Here is a 17,684-nt window from a genome sequence, read left to right as displayed (position 1 = left end):
ATAAATCTGCAAAGAAGTAAAAAGCTAACCTTTTCAAACAATATGGCTTCTCTCTCACTTACCAACTTTACATCTCCCTGTATGGCCCCGGAAGATGACTGGTTAGCCAGAGACGGGTAAGATTCCTCAAGGGAGGAACAACCTAAGACAGGCACAGTCGCAGGGGGGCCATCAGGTGAGAAATTGGGGATCAACAGTGGTGAGGCTTAGAACCTCACCCCCCCTGTTTTGAGAGAAATCTTCTGCATCCGTGGATATTTTAATGCCCTTGTCTAGCTTGGATTAACACAAAGTCTACAGGCACACACCTGATCATCTACAATTGCTCTCTTACAACACTAAACTATGTTTTCTACCTTTATCTTGCATCTACCTACCACTTCAGCATTTTATTAAAAATAAAAATAATAATAATAATAAAGGGAGAAATGTGGGATCCACATATAAATCAAGTATAAAAATCAAATGAATATTCATAATTGACCTGATTGTTCATAATTCATAATGCGTGATCAAAACCAAAAGTTTCTGTGATAACTGCCCTTGTACTGTTCACCATGTAAGAATTTATTCAGTATGTAAGAATTCGTTCACCATGTAAGAACTTGTTCGTTATGCTTCAGAAGATTGGAGACTGATGAGAATTAGGCTTGAGATGGATTAATGATTGTGCATTGAGCATTGACCCCCCTATACAGAATTTTATTGTTGTTAACAACCATTTGATCAATAAATATGAGAGATGCCCTCTCAAAAAAAAAATGAATGGATGGTACAGAAAAAAGATACAGAAAAGAAACTATCCAAACTGAAGCACAGAGAAACAGGAAGACTGAAAATAAATGGACAGAGCTTCAAGAACTTTTGGGACAGTATCAGACAAGGGTGTGGTAGGGGCAGAAAAGATAATGGCCTTAAAATTTCTAAACTGGATACAACTATAAACCTATAGATCCAAGAGGTTCAATGAACCCCAAGGAGAAAATGTACACAAAATATCACATCATGCCATATCACAATTAAGTTGTGGAACCAGTGAATTAAATGGAAACCAGTGATTAAAAGAAAATCTTACAAGCAGTAAGAGAACAAAAGGACACATTATGCACAGGGGAAAAACTGAAGAGTGGCTGCCAACTTTTCATTAGAAGAAAATGTAAACCAAAAATGTTGAATGACATCTTTATAAAGTTCTGAAAGAAAAAAGAACTGTCAACATAGAATTCTATATCCAGCAAAACAGCTTTCAAAAAATGAAGGCAAAATGATGACACCTTCAGACACATAAAAACAGAGAATTTGCTGTGAGCAGTCTTACACTATAAGAAATGTTAGAGGAAGTTCTTCAAGCCAAGAGAAAATAATACCAGATGGGCACTTGAATCTGCCAAAGGAATTAAGAGTATAGAAATGGTAAATGATAAAATATAAGACTTTCATTTTCTTCTTTTAAAATTTCCTTTAAAAGATTATTGACTGTTTAAGGAAATATAAAAGTAATTTCTGTTGAGTTTATAACATGTGCAAATTAAAATATATGACAGTTACACAAAGCTAAGGAAGGGACAAATGGAAAGGTATTGTTATTAGGTTTGTTCCATGAAGTTATATATATAAAACTTCTTATATATATATAGCATATATATGAAGTAATATAATATTATCTGATGGCAGACAGGCATAAAATTAAAGATGCAAATTATAAATCCTAGAGCAGCCACTAGCACACTCTACACCTGCCCCCTTCCAGAAAAAATTGCATGCTGATAAATCATTAGTGGAGATAAAAAAGGCAAATCCAAAAAAAAGATTTAATGAATCAAAAGCAAACAACAAAAAGCGGTAAGAAGAAAAGAAAATAAATGTCATAAACAGAGAAAACAGCAAGATGGTAGACTTAATGATAATTACATTAAATGTAAGTGGTCTAGATGACCTTTAGAAGTCAGAGCATCAAACTGAATAAAAGAGTAAGACCCAGGTATACCATGGTAGCACTTTGAACAGAAAGACAAAAATAGGTTAAAAGTAAAGGAATGGTTTAAAATAAACCATGCAACATTAACCATAAAAACAATAGAATATCTATATTTTAATCAAAGTAGACTTCAGAACAGGAATATTTCATAAAGGATTAAAGGGGCAATTTAGATGTGGCAGTAGGGGTGTTGTCATCAGTTCTGCAGTGGACCTGGGACATCATTGAGGGCTGGGGAGCTGACTAGCTCCCTGGTCTTCCAGAAAGCTGGAAGACTCACTACCCTTTACTTTATTCCTTTTCTGCCTACACTACCCAGGGTGGGTTTGTGATGCTTGCCACTGGCAATCCTAGTGCTTCAAATGAGATGTGGGGGGCAGAGGCATCTAGCACAGCTCAGGAGGCACTCAGTAAATCTTTCCATGCTTTCTTTAGAATCAGTGGAGGCCAGAGCTAATTGTAGGATGTATGCTCTGTTCTGTTCCATCAACATTAAGTGACAAATATCAACTGATCCTGTGGACAAGGAAGGCAGACAAGGCCCTAGGTCACCTCCAGCCTCTCCTGCAGTGCCTTCTTCAGGTTAAGGTAGCTTTCAGAATACACAACATACCCACACCAAAGGGCTCAAAGAAACAATGCACTCAACTCTAGAGGTGAAAAAGCTGCATTTTTAGACCATGAATCCTAGATTTGGGGCCTCTTCATGCCTTTACCTTCCCCTAATCTGCATGGCCTAATTTATATGCTCAATTTATAGAAATGACAAAAAAAAAAACATGGATGCATGCCCCTGATTATAGCTTAAGTGGGGTTTCAACACTGAGAGTCAGGCTTGGCTGACAGGTTAGTGGGGCAACCTGTAGCTCTGGGAGACCTGCTGTCCCACTGACTGACTGTGGCTCAGGATGGGAACTGTGTTTGGCAGTTTGTCTGAGGAGTGGATTTGTGCGACCAGTCACAGCTCATGGGGAGGAAAATACTTTCACTACAGCTGCTTCCTACCCAGCACAGGGATGGGAAACCGTGAGCTGTGGAGAGAGGCTGTGGGTTTTAATACTCTACCACTCACTGGGTGAGTTGACACATAACATCTTCCAGCCTCAGCTTTCTTATCTCTAAAATGGGGATAAGAAAACCCATTTTGTAATACTGTTGGGAGGATTCAATATGTCCCTAAGAATAGTGCTTTACAAAATATAGAGTATACTAGGCACCAAAAAATGTTTTCAAACATGATGCTACCCAGTGCACATAACTAGTCCTGGCCACTGTCTATGGAACTTTGACTCTATGCTATGCACCGAGTTAAGGGTTTATGTATGGTACCATATTTAGTTCACATAACAACCTCTCAAAGTATTTATCCTTCTTTTAGACATCAGGTTTTTTCTGAGAGGTTAAGGAACCTGTCCATGATCACACAGCTAGTGGAATAGTCAGATCTTAGACCCACGACTTATCTGTATCTTTCAGGAGTTCCTTTATTTACCCAACACATATTTATTGATACCTACCAGTCTTAACCATCACACAATACTGCATTTGTTAGTGATACATGATTATCTTTCAGCGAAAGCTCAAAGCTGATAATGAAGCCTCTTGGACTATAAAGAGGCTTTCTTGTAAAAATTAAGCACCACCTGTGTTCACAATAATATTGATTTACACTTCATTCTTTTCCTGTTACTTGCTTTTTCTAGCAAACGGGAGATGAGGCTTTGCATTCCTTCTCAGCAGAGAGCTGCCCCCTGTGGTGGGAAACTGGACCAGCACCCAGAGGCCGAGAATCTGTCCTATTGCCAGGCCACTGATTAAAAACCTGCATCCACCTACTGCCTATTGAGCCCCCTGCACTGTGATATGCTTTGTTTTTCATATGTATCAACTCATTTAATCCTTGCAGCTGTTCTTTGAGGCGCTACAATCATCATCTCTTTCCTAAATGAGGAACTGGAGGCATGCAGAATTTCCCTCTGAGGGCCCAGATAAATAACTTGCTGTGGTCACAAAGCGAGGGGGTGGCAGAGCAGGGATTTGAATCCAGGAAGTCTGCCAGGCCTCAGTGTTTGCTTCATGTTATTTCTCACTGTTTCTTCTGAGTTGAATATCCTAAGTTAAATGCTCATATGATATAACTCTGCCCCATGTCAACAACTCCAGGCACTATACTGTCTCATGGTCTTAGGGGTGTCCCCATCTTCCCCTAGAGACCCTGACCTTTCTTTGGTCAGAGAGCTAGCTTAAATCTCTACAGAGTAGAAGCTCAAAAAATATTTGAGGAAGAAAAGAAGGAATACAAGAGAAAAGGAGGGAGGCAGAAGAAAGAAAAAAACGGAACGGAAAGGTGTCTGAAAGGGTGACTCACCTTCTGCAGCGTCTTCCTTTCTGCCTCCACAGAAGAGCGAACAGATTTGATTTCCATGGTGTGTTTCTTGATCAGGTCTTCCAGCCGCTTCACTAGCTGGTCTTTGAGATGTTTCTTCTCCTCTTCTGTCTGATGTTTGATTTTACGAAGGTCTTCTTCATATTGTTGCTTCACATATTCTGTCTCAATACTTGCCTCTTTCTTGGTCTGTAAAAAGAAAAAGGTCTTGTAAAACTGCCAGGGAGGGACAAGCAGCAGGAATCACCATTTCTCTTTTGTACAACTTTCAGTGTTTTTCCACTGTGTTTTCACTGTGTTTTCACACTGACTTTTACAGCATATATCCCAAGGTGCAATAAAGTTTATAAGACTATATATATTTTTAAGAGACTTCATCTTATCCACCATCAGAAAAGGACTCTTTGGAATAGTGCATCTATTGTCGTGGGATAAGATACTCCAGCCTATACTCCACTGGTTTCTAAAGAATGCTCTGTTTGCTTTGGGAACGTACAGGGAGAATCTTAGGCAAGTTTCCAGTTTCCGGGAGCCAGTAAGACCCTGGGAGGATTCTGCTACATTCCCAGACTCCTAGTTTCAAATGACATGAAGGGGGCAAGAAGTTGGCTGGAAATTCATATCCACACATCCATGCCTGAAGCCAAGGGACCTGCTGTTTCTGAGTGGATCTGTCATAGTTGGGAATTGCCCTCTACCTGAAGCTCATTCCAGTAAAGCCTCCTGTGACCTCTCCAACCCCAGAGCTGGGTCAGACACTACCTGTGTATCTGTGCCTTCTTTCATGCAGGGACACTCCTTGGGCAATGCCTGGTCCTGGTGAGGAGGGAGACTGCAGACTTCCACATCATTCACTCTCCCTAGGACTTCACGCTCTGAAACCAGCTCCATCTTCATGTCATCTGCAAGCATAGGTTTCAACATCACCTGGAATGCCTTTGGCCTTGGCTTCGTGTCCAAGGCCTTCTGCAGTCGGGTCCCCATTCTGCTATTCAACATTCTGCCCACCACTCCCCTGCATGGTCCCTGCACCATGGCTTTTTGGCCAAGTACAACCAAGGTGGTGACTGTCATCTTTGCTCAACCAGCAACATCCTGAGTTCACATAGCTGCCTTGCTCTCTCAAACTAGTCATCATCAAATTTTTTTGATTGTGTTTTCTCTAAGTTAACAAAAAAATGAACATGTCCCTGGACATATGTACATTCAAATGATTTAAATTTAAAGGAATTTGAAGGATAGAAGAAAAAGTAAATATAACTAGAATTGCTCATTCTTTTCTTCCCATATTTCCCGAGGAGGTACTCATGCCCTACTTTGAGACCACTGTTCTAAATCATTCATACACTTCTGGTTCCAACCCGAACATCCCCTCCTCCACACCTTTGCAGCCCATGATGATTTCTTCTTTCCCAGATACTTCATCCACCTGCTGCCCCGGCTGTGGGCAGTTCCATAAGCTCCCAGAGGCAGAGCCCATGTTTTATGCCTTTGTTATATCTCCTACTGTCAAGCTGATCATACTGTCGGTATTCAAGAACTTTGTGGGGAGGGAGCAGTGGAAGGCACTTTGCAGTCAGATATTCTTACACACAACCAGTCCTACCACCAACCAATGGCCTTGAGGCAGCTACCTACCCTTTCTCAGCCTCATCTCTTCACCTGTAATTGAAATACTGAAAACACCTATCTCACAAAATTATGGGGAAGAGTCAATAACGTCACTGTGTGAAATGATGCTAAAAGTATATAAAGTGTTGTCTAGGTGCTGGGGGAAAGCCAATGCTGAGAAATCCAGGTGTGATGGTGGGCCATGTTGGGGAATATCTGGGGACAATGGGTATTTTTGCACCATGCCGTATAGACAGCTGGCTTGTGGCACCTCTAGGTATTGGCCCACCAGGCAGATCAGTGCCCCTCTGCTCTGCTCCCACAACATTCTCAAGGTTGCAAGTGGCACCAGGCCAGCCTGGTGGCTAACCTTCCAGCATAAGGAATCTGTTCCAGGGCATCTCACCAGTTTTCTCTGTCCCATGACACTCCTGCAGCATCAGTCTCTCTTTGGCAACAGCCAGCTTCTCCCCAAGCTTTTTTGCAGTGCTTTTCAGCTCTGAGTTCTCCTGTCGAGCCTCCCTGAGCTGCATGTCCAGGTCCTAAACAGACAGAAAGGCTCTCATTTCCCTGGGCACAGTTCTGTGTAGAGACATCCTATGTACACAGAACTGACGTCGGATCTGGAAGGTGGGCATCTGAAAGGTCACGCATGAGCTCGTAGCCTCTGGAATTCAGTGGCTCAGTGCCCATCAGATGCCTACTCCTCCTCTGGTTGGGCACGTTATTCGTTATTCAACCTCTCTGTAGTGAGGGTTACATGGGATAAAATGGCTGCGACAGAAAAATGCTCAGGGTGTGTTAGGATTACTAGCCGCTGCTCCTTTTGGAGATGTGACTCTGTGAGTCTCTGGGGCTCACATAACTAACTGACTTGTCAGTGGTATGGCTCCCCATGAATGCAAAGCCCCAGGCTAGTTGCTAATGGAATGAGTAGGCCTGCAGAATTAGGCTGACCTGAGCAAAAACTTATAGCTGCATGCCCAGCTTGGTTAATACTTAAACCTCTCAATTTCAGTCTTTTCTTCTTATCTATAAGCTCTCTGAGGTCAGGGACCAAGTCCAGCTCACCAGGTGTCTCTTGCCCATAGCTCCGGGCATGGCACATAGTAGGTGTTCAATAAATATTTGTGGAATGAATGTAGTTGAACTCAGGGGAGGTAATAATGCTTTAGTAGAAGTCAAGTGCTCCTTGCAGAGCCTGACACATAGTAGATGTTCAAAATTAAGGACCATGCTTGTTATCCCTCTTGCTTTACCTGAGTCCTGTCCTTCAGCTTCTGGGCGTACTTCTTCAGGTCACTTATCTTCCGGCCTCTGTGCTCCAGGTCCCCTTCCAGCTTCCTGACCTGGGCCTGCAGGGCCGACTCCTGGACCTGGAAGTTCTTGCGGAGGTCTGTCTCCTTCTCCTGCCACTGCCACAGGGCCTCGCTCACCGACTGCTGCATGGCCTGCCGGATGGCCTCGTTTTCCCGCTCGTAGGTGGCCTGCAGCTCCTCGGCCTTGCGGGCGTAGTCCTGGCTCAGCTGCTGGTTCTCCCCTCGCAGCCGCTCCACCTCCAGCAGGACGTCCCGCATCTCGGGGCTGTGGCCAGGCTCTGCCTCCGCGTCTGGGCTCTCCTGGCACGGCCGCCCCCACTGGGATGCCTCGCGGCCCGTCAGGTGCCGGAGCCTCTTCTCGTAGCCAGCCTTGAGCTCCAGCATCTCCTTGGAGAGGGTGAGGACCCGCTCGGCGTGCTCCGCCTCTGCCCTCAGCTCCTTCTCCTTGGTCTCCAGCCTGCATGTGGCCGACTGGGCCAGCGCCTCCTGCGTCAGCCTCTTCTGCAGTTCCAGGGCGCTCTCCAGGGCCCGGATGCGCTGGAGCAGGGCCTCCTCCTCCGCGCGGCCCTCCTCCTGCAGGAGCCTGGCCTTGGTCTCCGCCACCGCGTCCCGGAGCTCCTCCTGGTGCGCCTCCCGCAGCGCCTCCATGCTGGCCTCTGCCTCATCCTGGCGGGTGTTCAGGGCATAAATCACCTGCAGGAAAGTCCAGAGCCCAGTTAGCACCAGGACTGTGGGCATGTGTGAGGGGTGACGGGACCAGAGATGCTTCTCCTCTGTGGCGGTGACTTAGGCTGATGCACGCCTGAGAAAAGGATGTGTGTGGAAATGATTTATTAGAAATTGTGCCTGGAGAAACCAGCAGGGGAGCAGGGAAGCAGGACGGGGAAGTGCTGGAAGCAAAGTAAGGGGTGATACTGTATGAAGTCCCACCGAGGTTATCTGCCATGGAGCTCCGTGGGGGACCCCTGGAGTGCCATGGGAATCCAGTGGGGGGCTTAAAGCTCTAATTTGTTGAAAAAGAACACATTGGGAAACAAAACAAACAAACGATTCTTCCCCTGCCCTGCCCCATAGGATTCACCCATATACAAAAAGGATTTATTCACCATGACCAAGTGAGATTTATCCCAGGAATGTAAATTGATTTAACATCTCAAAATCAGCCCATGTAATGCACCACATGAATAGAATGAAGGACAAAACTGTGTGGTTGTCTAAATAGGCACAGGAAAAGCATCTACAAAATCCAACACCCCCTTCTTGATAAAAACACTCAACAAACTAGAAATACAAGATAACTTGTTAACCTGATAAAGGCCATCTATGAAAAACTCACAGCTGAAAATCCACAACTGCTCCCCCAGGACTTCAGGGACAAGAGAGGGATGTGTGGGGACAAGAATGAAAGAAAGCAGGAGCATGGCAGAACCCAAGAATGCAGAATGACTCCCAGATTTTTGGTCAGAGAAGCAGGTAGATGTTTACCAAATGGGAGAAACTATAGATAGCACAGGTGGGAGGAAAACCAAGAATTCTATTTGGGACAAATTAAATTTGATATGCCTCTAGATAGCCTGGTGGAGATGGCATCAAGACAAATAGAGAAATGTCTGGAGGTCAGAGGAGGAGGCCTGAGCTCGAGAGGAAGGGGATACAGAATCAGGATACCATTATGCAGTGTTTGCTTGGTGAAAGGTTCCAGGGCATGTCTGCATGGTGATGGGAAATGACCCCATGACTGCAGGGAGAACACGGGAAGGGAAGCCCCATGAGTGAGACGAGACAACAAAGGGTGAAATCCCTGAGAAGTGTAGCAGCAGAGTCAGATTTGAGAGCAGGGAGGGCACATCCTCTGTGGAAGCAGGGCGGAGGGAGAAGACGGAAATGGTGTGTGGAACATATGACAGAAGAGTGAGGATGCTGTCACCTGGGAGAGGTGACAAGGTGACTTCTACATTCTCAGGGAGCTCAGAGGGAAGGTCAGTAACTGACAGGGTGCAGAGCTGGAGGACAGAAGGGAAGCATGGGAGGCTGAGGAGAGAGGTGTGGACTAGGCTTTGGGGAGGGGAAAGGGAACTGTGCGAACTGCCTTGCAGCAGCCAAGGCTGAGTTTATGCAGCTGCGGTTCTCTCCTTTGTTCGGAGGTTTTCTTCAGTCATGTTTGGGTGAGTGAGTTCAGGGAAGGAAAGGAAGGGTGGATGGGTCATCTCAAGCTGAGGTTTTACTTGGTGAGTGTGACAGAGGGAGAGAAGGACTAGGCAGTTTAGGTATTTTCAAGAGCCAACAAGGGGAAGGAGGAGCAGAAGAGGTTGATGGTGACAAGGTCAAGGGTATGGCAAAGGGAGTGTGTGGCGAGGGGTGGCAAAGGGGGGTAGAGTGAAGAACAAGATCGCTGGAGGTGAGGGATCAAGAGATTGAGAAATCAGAGGGCTCAGTGGTACCAGGTGGGTTGTTGAACTTACTAATCACGATCTAAGAGAGGCTGGGCTGGGAATCAGGTGCCAAATACTCCATCAGCTCCCTTGGGCATTTACGATAAGAAATATTCTTCTTCATAGTTCCACCACACAGCTTCACATTTAGCTACCCCTAATCTTTACGGGCTGCTGGTTTTTCCTTGTTCTTGAGTCTACACAACTAGACTATAATTTCATTGTCAGTTTCCCATTACTTAATAAGCCTTCACCCATGTTTTCCATGCTGTATTCCTTTTAGCCCCAAGTTCCATGGTGAGATTGAGGGCCGTTGCAGGGAGCCTGGTGGAAGTAAAGTAGGTAGGAACCCCTCTTGAAATCAGAGAAGAAAAGTTTTTACACTGGGACTTCCCTAATATAGTTTAGAAAAAAATTAAAAAGCTTTCCATTGCTTTAAAAGAGTCAAAAAATCAAGGACTTAGATGATTTTGAAATAAAGAGTAGACCAATCAGAAACATTACATAAGAGGAAGTTTTGGAAAATGTGTGTGTGTGTGTGTGTGTGTGTGTGCATGATTACAAAACAATTGTGGAGAAAGGCCAAATATCACCACTAGAGCTGACACTTATATTTAATAAGCTTACCTTATTCTGAGACTCTAGAACTCGGAAAAAGAACAACCGTATATCCAGGACACTGCCTGAGATTTTTTCACTGCCCACATGTACCGTGACTATTGGTATTTTTGCCTGTCTCCCTCACTGAAATGTAGGCTCCATGAAGAAAGAGACTGGTTTTCTTTGCTCATCACTAGTCATCCCAAGTCCCCAACTCCAGGACACTCTAGAGGTATTTCTCAAATGGATGAGTGAATGAAGGAATTAGAGCTATGTCTTGAAGGGTGTAGTTGTAAAGATCTAAGATGACCTTGATGTCTTGCAAAGCTTTGGGAGAATAAGTACTACATTGAGAATCCAATATTCTCTGATGTCAAGGACAGGAAGGAAGTCCTTCACCTTCCCAGGAAGACTCCACAATGAAATGAAGCTGCTCTCTCCACAGCTCTTCCATCTCATCACTTGTGCACAGAATTAGGCCACTTTTGTTGATTTCTGTGGTTTCTAAGGGCTTCCATACAAGACTGTATCTGAGGGAGCAAATGTTGAAATTGCAATCCCATTGGCTGTCATTTGTGTTAACAGTAAATACCATTTTTACAGAGTTTACTATGTGCCCAGCTCAGGGTTAGGTGCTGTGCACACATTCATAGTCTCAGAAAATCCTCACAGCAATGCTGCCAAGTTGATATTTTTCTCTCCATTCTAAGAATTAAAACATTGAGATTCAGAGGAGTTCAGTAACTTCTGCAAATTCACACATGATCAGATTTGACTAGCTCCAAAGAACAGGCTCACAGCATGGCAGCACACCACCTCTCACTGTGCCATTCACTGTCTATTCATGGACATGCTTACTGCACATTGCAGATGTACCAGGTTCTGGGCTGTGCACCAGGGATACATGCTGGTCAGTAAGACAATGAAAATTGGGACCTCAAAAACATTATAATTCAGTAGGAGAGTCAGACAAGAATATGTAAAGTTTCAATGCTCTGTGATAATGTTATGAAAGGGATTAGCACTAGTTACTATGGAAACAGAGAGGAAGGAGTCTAAATGAAAAGAAGACTTTCTTCCCAGAAAAAGTGAGCCTTGTCTCCTCATCCTTGGGGCGACCAGTTCCCTTTAAATGTCTACCTTTGCACGGGTAAGAACGATATGACTTCTTAGTATTGTTTCATAGCACTTGGTCTGAAATTGAGCACACAGAGGTCCATAATAAGTACCAATTATGATAATGATGCAGGTCATCAAGGATTTGCGCTTTCTATCCACAGAGCTGCTTACAGGGAACAGAGACCACACTTCCTAGACCCCTTGCCTCTAGGTGGGCCAATTGATGAGTGATTGCCAATGGAGCGGAGCCAGAGGTAGTGGTGATGTACGCCATTTGGGGGCCAATGAAGGGGTCAAGGTTAAGAGGAGAGTTAAGAAAGAGGAAAACCTTTCCATAGTCTCTTTTTCCATCTGCAAACTCAATGGACAGGACTCAGATGCCTTAAAAGAAGGTGGAGCACAAGGTGCCGGCATCCTCAGTGACTAAGTAGAAAGGCTTTCCCCCCACCAGCAGCACTGGTATTAATCTTTACATGAATAAGAAATAAACTGTTGTGTTGAGTCTGAAGTCTTTCTTGGCGTTTATTTGTTATACTTACCCTGTGAGGAGAACTCACAGGACTCAGCATGCAGTCATGCTCATGGCTATGAGTAATTCCAGTGAATAGGTACAAAGTAAAAATGAGGAAAAGGTGCCTGGGACCAAGTCTGGAGGAAACTAGGCACAAGCTTTCAGGAGTCCTCCCCACATGGAGTCCTCCCCCAGGACAGCCATACAGACTTGCTTAATTTCCCTAGGAGCTGGGACGACACACAAAAAATCCTGTTTATGGAAGGAGCTCAATTAAGACTTAGTGAGGTTTTTACTGGGGGCTAGTCAGATAGGCAACTTATGCCTCACAATACCAAAATTCCAGACACCCAGGAGGAAAGAAGGTGCTTAGTATAAATCATATTGTTTGCATAAATGGTTTAGGAATAGGTTGCTGCTATGATCAGTTTGGGTTATGGGAACACTTTGGAAAGCCAAGTTCCCATATGCCAGTCAAGAGCCCACTTTGCAAGCAGGCCATTCTAGTACAAACAGTCTCAGGCCTGCTATATTAACTCTTCTGCACACCTAAGAGTAGATAAAAAAAAGACTTCATTACATAGAGTCAAGCTTGTGCCACTGGTAAATCTTACATAAATGGGGGTTCTTATTGTGAAGAACAAAACATCCTTGAAAAGGTTGTTCCATGAAATCTGACATTGGTGATTCCACTAAGGATAAAATAAGCTACAGGTTTTGGTAGTGATCTTGGAGAATGGTGTTCTTACATTCGACAGCTGTAGAGCAGGAAACTTAGCTGAAGATCCTGTATATCCTGATGCCACAAAAACATTCAGTGAAGAACGCAAATGTTTTATTCATTTGAGTAGAACCATTTTCCCCTAGATATGGGTCCTAAGAATGTCAGGTATGTCCAATATTTGCTTATGTGAGTCTGCTCTGTCTTGTGAAAATGCTCGCTGTGTGCACACTTTTGAGTAACACAAGATCAGGTCTCAGGCTAAAGGAAGCAGAGAAGGTGTCACACTATGGGCACACAATATCTGAGGGCACTTTGGCATGTGGACATTTACTCATGATGTCTTGCAATGACAGTCCCCAAACTACCCCTACCAAGAGTCTGCCCAACTACTCTGCTAGGCTGAGATCTGGTTACAGAGATCCTAGCTTTCTAGGGGTGCCAGACTCACTTCCACCTTCCTGACTCCCTTCCCTAGAAGGTTACTCCAAGGATAGTATGTGCATAAAGCATGCTATGTTATATTTCATATATTGTATTCTTCACCCTTTTATACACATACACATTCATTTGCACCATGATTTTTTTTAACAACAATAGATCTTGGAGGTTATGCAATTTCTATACATATATAAAGAAATTCCTCCTTTTTATATTTTGGCTGCTATATATCCCATTGCATGGATGTGCTATAATTTATTTCTTTGTTCCTGATAGATATTAAGTTATTTCTCTGTGGAAGATTATTGATATGTTTCTTATTTCACTGTTTATTAAGCAAAAAGTTTTTATAATCTTTTCTCCCCCATTCCTGTTGGTATACTTGAGGTCGATTTTTTGCTTATTAATACAACAAATAAAAGTCTCAAGTCTTCATAATTAATACAGTATCCTAGTGAAGAAATGGACAAGATGTCTCCTCTCATCATGGAAAGAGGGAGAGATGCCATTTTGTGTCACAAAATTAATTTGAAGAGTTTTGAGAACATTCAAAAGCACCAAGCTTTTCTTCCTGTGCAATGTGGAGATGTGTGTGCATGTTCATAACACTCCTGGGACTCCCCTGGGATATCCTGCCTCCTCTCAAGACATCCTCTTCTTTTTCCTCCTCCATTTCTTCACTCTTGCAAACTTGCTCTCTAGGCTTGACCCCTCTCTTCTCCTATAGTCTCCAAAGATCTCTTTTTATCTTAACCCTCCTCCTTTATTAGCCTGAGCCCTGTGGTCAGTCATTTCCACTACCTTCTCATTGGCATCTTCAAATCCCCCACCAGCTCATCTTCAGCCTCACGCCCTTGGCATTCTCAACACCAGATCAACCCAACCGCCTCAGCTCTTGTCGGGTGCTACCAACTTGTATGTAGTATTTTCAACCTCATCTGTGCTCTCCATGCCGACACCATTTCATTGATTTGTCTTGTAGTAATTCCCTATTCCTTTACCCCACAGGGGCTATTTCAATTCCCTACCATGTTTCTTAGGCTGAAGCTCTAATTGCTGGCCCACTCCTACTGTCCTAGCATATAGCATTGTCTCTTTGATTTTTGAAGGAGGAATGAATGAGAGCTCGGATCCCAGGGTTGGAGTTTCAACTTCACCACCTCCTAGCTGGCAACCTTGGGCAGGTGATTCAACCTCTCTGGAGCTCTGTTTCCTAACAGAAAAGCAGGATTAGCAATAGCATCAACCTCCTAAAGCTGATGAGCCATGTACTGAGGGCTACGTGAGATAACACACAGAAACACCAGATACCCTACATAATGAATGTACCTGTTATCCACAGAAAAAAAGACTTGGACTCTTAATTATGGGCTGGGAAAAAGCCAGAGTATTTGGTAATATTTAGTGCAGTGTTGGGGGCAGAAGTGAACTGGTGTGGTTAGAGAGAGTGGAGGGCAGGTAAAGAGAGACAATGTGTGAAGGCCATTCTTCCCCAAAGCCACTGACGAAGGGAAGTGGGATAGAGTAGGTAGATGGCTAGATGGGCAAACAAGACCAAGGGAAGGAGGGGTGCCCTGGAGAAAGGTAGATGAGAATAATTTAGAAAAAAGGAAAAGATGCAAGATAAATGACTTTTATTTGGAACATTTGGGGAAAGGTATAAGGAATTTCACTTCCTATATAAGTGTCCTTTAGGTCCAAACTGATAATAGAACCTTGTCGCATTCATCTGTCTTCCAGTACACTTTGGACCACTTGGTTGCTACGGCCCTTTCATGTTACATTATGGACATTTAGGTGCTAGATGTCAAACTAAAATGTGAGCTTTGTAAGAGCAGGGACCTTGGCATGTGTGTTTTGTAGTTCCCCAAGCACCTGGCACGTGCCTGGGCTGATTCAGATTCTCAGTGTACTTACTGTTAAATAGAAGAAGGCCTTTGTAAGGAATGAAGGGAGGTTGAAAAGCAGGATCCCAGAAGGGAGACCTGCAGGAGCAAAAGCTCTGAAGTGGGACCGCACATGAAGGAGACGAGCACAACTCCTAGGCTTTGGAGTCAACACTGCCTGAGGGCAGGTCCTATTTGCCATTGTATGGATGCCATATATGTAAGGATCCAGGTGCTATTTGCTGGCTGTGTGACCTTGGCCATGCTGTAAAATCTTGCTGGGCCTAAGTTGCCTCATCTGTACAATAGGGAAAATAAAGTTCCTGCTTATAAGGTCTTTGAAGCATTAAAGGAGATAGTGCTATAAGATGTATAGCATGGTGTCTGGCTCACAGGAAGCCCCTGAGGAGACCCGGATCTTATGGTTGTCCATGGGGCACTTGAAGCCTGATAGACATTTCCATGGCAAGGGCATTTCTGTTAAAGGTGACAGTATGGTAGGACTGGTGGAGCTGGGGTCCTCTGTGAGAGAGACCTAGATTCTACATCCCTGTGGCAGAGATTGCCGTTGTGTCCAGCATCTGTTTCTCTCCTTCATCCTTAGGAATATATAAAACCCCTAACTTTTCTATGGACATGTTGCCACATTTCTCAGCTTCCCTTCTAGCTCAGAGTGGCCATGTGACTTAGTTCTGCTCAGTTGGATATAAGCAGACACGTCATTAGTTCTTCCGGGATGAGTCTTCTGTTTGATAGCTGTCACCTGGGACCATGAAGCGGACACCGTGGGTTGAGGTGGCAAACAACGAGCCAAGGAGAGCCAGGGCCTCTGACACGGTGGAAGGGCCTCGCCAGCCCGGGACTGATCCCAGCCAGATCGCATTTGGGTTTTCTGTCACTCTAAGACAAACCTAATTCTGTTTGGTATGTATACCTCCCAACTTTTATAATTTTTTAAATTGCTCAAGTTATTGTATTTCTTGGAGCCTCAGTTTCTTGCCTATGAAACAGAGATAACCTGCACCTGATGCTTCTGAGGATCAAATAGGATTACAACTCTGAAGTGTCTGGCACATAGTAGGTATTCATTAAATGTTTCTTCCTTCTCTCTTCTCACACTAGGCCTTCAAAAAGAAACACCCCTTGTTTTTGGAGATACAACGTGCTCACCCTACCCTCAACATCTGAAATTGTTGAGCAGCTTTTGAGCAGACTCACCCTTTTCCTGGGCTTGGTGCCTGACAAGTCACTTGGCAGCCCTTCTCCTGTCATCTGCTTGGCTTCTTTCACTTAACCACCTACTCAACTGAAACATCAAAACTACTGGCCCAACCCTTATTTATAAATCCACCTCCTCAGGAGGAGGCTATTTCAGATTCCATCAGGGGACATGAATAATTAAGCATCCAAGAGAAAAATACTGAGCAAGTTGGAAAAGCTTCCCAAGGCCTTTAGAAATTCAATGCTAATGGTTTGCTTATAGAGGAAATTTCTGCAGAGAGCCTGCTAAGGTCTTGGAGGTTGAGTATTGTAGGTTTAACAAAGCTCTAATTAATTGATTATGAACATCAGATCCTAAGGAAAGTTTCCATCAAGTCTGGCTGCAGGAGTCAGAATTGAAATGGAAAAGATAAAAAGGAAAATAATGTTTGTTGAGTGCTCAGAGTATAAGCTTCACTGGGCCAGGTAATTTACAGATGACTTTTCAATTAATCTCCCAACAATTGTATGAAATGGACATTCTCATGCTTATCCCTATTTTACAGATGAGGAAACTGACATTGGGTGGGTTAACTGAACATGTAAAGATTATATAACATGCTTAGAAGGAAGCTTTAGAGCCTGCTGGGCCTGCGTTCACATCACAGCTCCACCTCTTTCTAGCTGTGTGAACTTGAGTACATTACTGAACCTCTCTGATTCTCAGTCACCTTATCTATGACACAGAGCAATGCCAAACTTGCAAATTTGTTTGGAGGTTAAAATGACCTAATTTACCTAAAACCTCTAATAGCATTCCTAGTACACAGTAAATACTCAAGAAATGCTGTTATGATTTTTAACTTTATTGCAGGACAGCTACATCTGGGGAGGTCTCTCCCTGGGCACTAGGTGAAACCTCAGCCTGGATGGGGGAGGGTTCTTGACTCTGATCAAGAAAGAACTCTTGAACAAGTCCAACAAGTGTAAGTAGGGAAGGAACTCATTAAAGTAAGAGCAGCAGTGAAGGCAGCAGCTGTGCAGGCAGCAGAGGGAGGAAAGGGAGACACATTGAACTCCTGCTTGGCATAGGGCAAATCCCTCGCCAACTGCTGAAGCTAGAGTTACCTGACATCCAGTGCCCATTTGAATCTGCACAGCATTGGAATTATATCCCTACCATCACAGGATTTGGGGGAGCCATAGAGCACTGGATCAAGTGAGATTATGTTCTGAGAACTTCCAAAAGACAAAGAAAGGACATTTTTGGACAGGCTGCTAAAGAGCATGATTGACAGCTGCAGCCCCATCCAGGTCACTCAGGTGACAGGAATTTGCAAGCCCAAATCAAAGATCTTGGTAGCCCTTCCCTACTTGTCTGAGTAGAGGAGAGAGAGTGAAGACTTGTGCTTAAGCCTAGAAAATTGAAGGAAATAGTGAAGTAACAAAGATGCTTACCACTAGGAAAAGGACTCTTACT

The 17,684-nt window shown here is 44.0% G+C and overlaps 1 protein-coding gene across 5 annotated transcripts in view; it reads right to left on the bottom strand.

Moving 5' to 3' along the window:
• The window catches only part of FAM184B (family with sequence similarity 184 member B), a 141,732-nt gene that overhangs the window by 64,950 nt on the left and 59,098 nt on the right, over positions 1-17,684 (bottom strand). For 4 of the 5 annotated variants that reach the window (XM_073237798.1, XM_073237795.1, XM_073237799.1 and 1 more), the window contains exons 2-5: positions 7,235-7,987; positions 6,382-6,517; positions 5,127-5,266; positions 4,347-4,553 (exon numbers count right to left, since the gene is read on the bottom strand). In XM_073237798.1, coding sequence (XP_073093899.1) covers positions 4,347-4,553; positions 5,127-5,266; positions 6,382-6,517; positions 7,235-7,942 — 1,191 coding nt within the window. In that variant the 5' untranslated portion in view covers positions 7,943-7,987. Of the gene's footprint in view, positions 1-4,346; positions 4,554-5,126; positions 5,267-6,381; positions 6,518-7,234; positions 8,097-17,684 lie in introns of all 5 variants that reach the window. The other variant, XM_073237797.1, reaches the window with a different exon arrangement.

This window comes from Manis javanica, chromosome 5 (genome assembly GCF_040802235.1).
Source record: "Manis javanica isolate MJ-LG chromosome 5, MJ_LKY, whole genome shotgun sequence".
NCBI lineage: Eukaryota > Metazoa > Chordata > Mammalia > Pholidota > Manidae > Manis > Manis javanica.
Note: the sequence above shows the minus strand (reverse complement) of the source record. Positions and strands in the feature narration are given on the sequence as shown.